Raw genomic sequence first — 5,060 nt, forward strand, 5'->3', positions numbered from 1 at the left:
ATTAAAAAAATATATGCAAGATATATTTATAGAGCAAAAATATATTGATTAATAAATATATACCTGTAATCATATAATTATCGCATGAATAATTAATATAAAAGGATAGCAAGAAACACAGATGACAATAAACATAGTAAATTATTCTTATTTGACAATATATAAACAAAGATAAAATGATTATTGTGATACATTGTGTCATCTCTGTTTTTTGTTGGAAAGCATTTAAAATAATTGGAATAATCACGGCATTGCTTTAAAACCATTATTGGTCAAATATTGGCACAATAAGACAATCATTAATAGTCCAACATTATTTATCACGTTTGTAGTTGTATCCAGTATAGTTACCCATCATCGGCCAAAATTTCGAAGTTATCATCCCATTAGTAGATCAGTCATGGTTGCCATTATCGCGCCAATATAGGTCATCTAGTAATCAATCTTGGACTAATACTAAAATCGTATCGGACTAATTAATACTAAAATATATGGGTTGTAATGCAATGAATTACGGAAATTACCATGTTATTGTCACATTGCTTGTGCGGAACTCTACATAATAACACGACCATATCATAGAATTTATTATTAATATTTATGATTATCATATTTATTATATCATAGAATTTATTATTAATATCGCGATCTTCTTATACGATGCATTAGAAAAAGAATTAAACTTAATGTCCGTCAAGTTCGCATTAGATTTTCCATTAACACATTACAGTTCAATTTTTAATGTATGGTATTTAATTGTTAAATGTTGAATGATAATAGTGTGTCTTTATAATGTTCTTCTGCATCCTTTTTCTCGTGAACGTAAATCTGTTAATAAATGTGAAGTCTATTTTTATAAGATAGTATAAAACTGTTTCCATAAAATAAATGAAGTGTATGTACGATTGTATAAAAATCAATTTAACATATAAAACAAGTTTGTAAGCTGCTTCATTTTGAGATACGTTACGTAGTTTTATGATTTTGAACAAATGTCTTCTTTATTATATCTATAGAAAATTAACAGATTAAAAAATATGGAGCTCTGAAGATCACAGAATCTGAGTGTCGACTATATCTCTAAGATAAAAATGTTCTCTTTTATGTGTAATAGGTCGGTGTACGCATATATTCTTGAATGTGAGTAGTACGGTGTGTATGTGTATGCGTGCGCGCGTGCATGTGTGGTGTATGTGTGGCGTGTTGTGTGCGTATATGCATGTTGCATGTGCGCGTGTGTGTATCTATGCACGCGCTTAAGTATATATGCATGTGCATATGTCGAATGTTGCGCGTGCGTCGTGTTGCGAATGGCGCGTGCGTGTAATGTATGTGTGTGTGCATGATTGAATATTGCGCGCGCGTGCTTGGGTGAGTAGTGCGTGCGTGCGTGGATAGGGGGAGGGGAGAGGATGCGTGTATGTGTACATGTGTGTATGCGCGTGTGCATATGTACCCAGATAGCCAAGTCTATAGAAAGCAGATTTGTTAAATGTCTGCTACACACTATGCAACAAAATAACAAAATTGTTACAGAATTAGATGTACATAATAATAATAATAACGTTGATGTACATAATAATAATAATGTTGACAGACTGCTAGAAAAAACGTAACAGAATCTGCAAGCAGAAGTAAATGACAGATTGGAGAAAGAAACAGAGCACATTTGTGGTATAATCTGACAGTATATTTGTCTACAGAAACTAAGCAAATCCTTTCAACATCACCTAGCACTATAAACTATCAGCAGAAATGACGCAGATCCTGCTTTGACACGATTTGACAGCAGATTCTGGGACAATCTGTCGACAATCAATTATCAATTATCAATTTCTGTCGATAGATCGTGTCAGAGCAAGATCTGCGTCGTTTTTGCTGACAGTCTAGCGTCAGATAATGTCGGCAAGATCTACTTTCTATCAATAATTTGTCTTCACATTATGTCAAGATGATGTTAATAGAACACAAGGCGAACGCAGTTGATGGCAGCTTGCTGTCGTTTTCTGCTCGAATCTGCTGACAGTCTGCTAAAAAACTGCAGACATTTTGCTATTTAGGTATGTACGTGTGCATGATGATACATACTGCATGCGTGTGTATGTGTGCATATAAGGCATTCAAGAATACAAGCCTACGTACATCTATTGCACATAAAAAAAAACATCAAGTTATCTAAAAGATACAAGTTAGACCTCAGATTCTATGACTTCAAGGCTTATATTTAATCCGTTAGTTCTCTATAGATGTGGCAAAGAAAACATTAATTGTTAAGAATCATAAAAACTACAATCTATCTCAAAATGAAACAATAAACCATACTAAACTTTCCATACGAAATATGGATTTTATTTATACAAATAAGAGCATATTTCATTTCTTTTTATCTCTTTTATGGAAAAAACTCTACAATATCTCATAAAAATAAGCTTTTCATATTTATTAAGCTAAGAGAACTTAAATAAGAAAAAAGAACTATATATATACTCACACTCACTCACTCACTCACTCACTCACTCACTCACTCACTCACTCACTCACTCACTCACTCACTCACTCACTCACACACACACACACACACACACACACACACACACGCACGCACGCACGCACGCACGCACGCACGCACGCACGCACACAAAAGTTGTATGAATATAGTAGTTTTTTTCAATTTAATCCAAAACTATATTGCTTCATACAATACATTTGCACTACAACGAAATACTAAGAACAACCGTGGTCAACAAAATTATATGAAGAATAGAATAAAATTTATTTACACTTCAGCATATACAAGCTAAAAAGGAGACTTAACTTACAGAAGTATTTAATTCATTCACACTTACATTCCTCCTTCGCCTTTATCTTGCAACTACAAATCTAAACCATTACAATATATTCTCTTTTACATATACCTATACATAATCTCTATATCACAGCCCTATCACAATCGTTAGTGTTCATAACCCATTTCTTATTTCCTTTTATCTCTATCTAGCATTTCTTAACTCTTATTTATTGTCCTATCTTCCCTTATAATCTTTAATTGCATGTTCTTTTTGCATCCTATCCTTTTTTATTTTCCATTGACCTCATTTCAATTCGTTTCCTTAACTTATAAATAGATAATAAATTACCTATCACTAACTAATATACTATACTAACTATATACTATGCTAACTAATATAATATACTATGCTACAGTCTTATTTTATATTCAATCTTGTTGTCTTACAAAATACTCATTCCTTGTCTTTACATTATCTTTACAATAGTCTCTATTTATATCTTTTCCTTCCTCAAAATTATATGATAATCGTGGTTAAATTGTATGGAAATTACAACTTCTATGCATATTGACCACGGTTGTTGCAAGAGAATAAAAAATAAATGTATAACACTAGCCTTTTTTTTGGCATAATTAAACAATTCAAAAGAAGTAGAATGACAGATGGGAAATGAATTAGATATGCAAAAACTATGTATACAAAAAATACTATGTATGCAAAAAGAACGACGAGACAAAATTAACTAATTTATTATATATATATATATATATATATATATATTCTTAAATCATAATTTCAACTATGTTATATTAGAGAATAGAATTTCTGTTATAATTGCAGAGGTGTGTATAAAAACTTTTTAACTAAAGAGTTATATTAACTTTAGATTTGTATAAATGTATGAAAAACCAAAAACTTACCTATAAGCTTCTTCAAAACGTGACTGCCCGGTTGCGATTCAAGTCCTTGAAAGTCAAAGCCGTTGAATTCTTCAGAGTCTTCGGAGCTGACGGTTTCAAGATCCGCGAGTTTGCGTTTGCGTCCCCTCGTTCCAGGCGTTTTCGCCGCATTGCTCTCCATAGTATCCGTAGAGTCGGCCTTGGATCTTTTCATCCTCTTACGGGGCAGCAACATGCTACGTTTTTTGAGCGAGCCAACTTCGCCGTTGAGTTCCTGTGCCTCTCCGTTACCACCAGCTGTCGATTGTGTTTTGTCGTTGGAATCCGGTCGATCTGGCGTCTCCGTCGCACTATCAACACCAGCACTACCGTCGCCATCACCAGCGAGGTTAGGATCCTCGCGCGGTACTTCGGCGTTCCCGCCATTCACGTTTGCGCCGTCCATCGCGGAGCCAAACGATCACGTCTCGTCAATTACTGTTTTGTATGTTATCAATAATAGTCGATAATCAATGTTCGCTTCGTACCTTCACTCCGATATCGTCAAATAAATCAGCGATTACAACTAACACCACAACTACTCGGACTAAACCCGTTTCACTCTCCTTCTGCGTCTATCGCATCTCCTCCTCCCTCTCTGTTCGTTACTCGTATATATTATGCACAGAAAGTAGTCCCTCGCGACCTCTGGTTGAGAAAACAATAAGGCTGGAGTCCCATGAGGTATATTTGCCGCGTATCACGTAAAGCCAATGACACATACAGAAACGTAATGGCTCCTGCACACTGGACACGGAAGCGCTTGTCGCGCGGCAAAATGAGACATGGTAACCAATGAACACATTAGGAGCTGTAAGCTTATTGGCTACCGCATCACATTTTCCGCATCCAGTGCCTATAAAGCCGTAAGACGTAATCAGTAAACGAATTGTTTAATCACGGTAGAGACCGTGATCTTACGATTTCCTTAAGCCCATGGTACATACAAAAATATAAGATCGTAATATGTAAGCAGTAAGGAAATCGTAAGATTGGATTCGCTACTGGCCTTACGATTTCTATCGTGATTAACCAATTCGCTTACTGATTACGTCTTACAGTCTTACGTTTTTGTATGTGCCCATGATGGAAATATATAAGATGAATCATTCTGGTGGATGCGCAATCGTTCTAAAGTAGTTGAAAGCAATGAACCAATCAGCTTTTATCCAAGATACAAAAAATTCAATATGGCCGACACTGAGTGTTGCCATCATACGTATCGTATTATCGTATCTTAGAAGTGTCAATAAAGTGTCAATATCTCAAATTGTTTCGTAAAAAAATTGTAAAAGTCACACAAATTATTTAATAAAAATGTGAAATACTTCTC

General features: G+C 34.8%; 1 protein-coding gene across 1 annotated transcript in view; it reads right to left on the reverse strand.

Moving 5' to 3' along the window:
* The window catches only part of LOC105618431, a 21,745-nt gene extending 17,612 nt beyond the window's left edge, over positions 1 to 4,133 (reverse strand). Inside the window, exon 1 of the mRNA XM_012199972.1 lies at positions 3,710 to 4,133. Within this exon, the coding sequence (XP_012055362.1) occupies positions 3,710 to 4,133 (424 nt within the window). The remainder of the gene's footprint in view (positions 1 to 3,709) is intronic.
* Positions 4,134 to 5,060: the final 927 nt, after the last annotated feature.

This window comes from Atta cephalotes (genome assembly GCF_000143395.1).
Source record: "Atta cephalotes unplaced genomic scaffold scaffold00016, whole genome shotgun sequence".
In the NCBI taxonomy this organism is placed as follows: domain Eukaryota; kingdom Metazoa; phylum Arthropoda; class Insecta; order Hymenoptera; family Formicidae; genus Atta; species Atta cephalotes.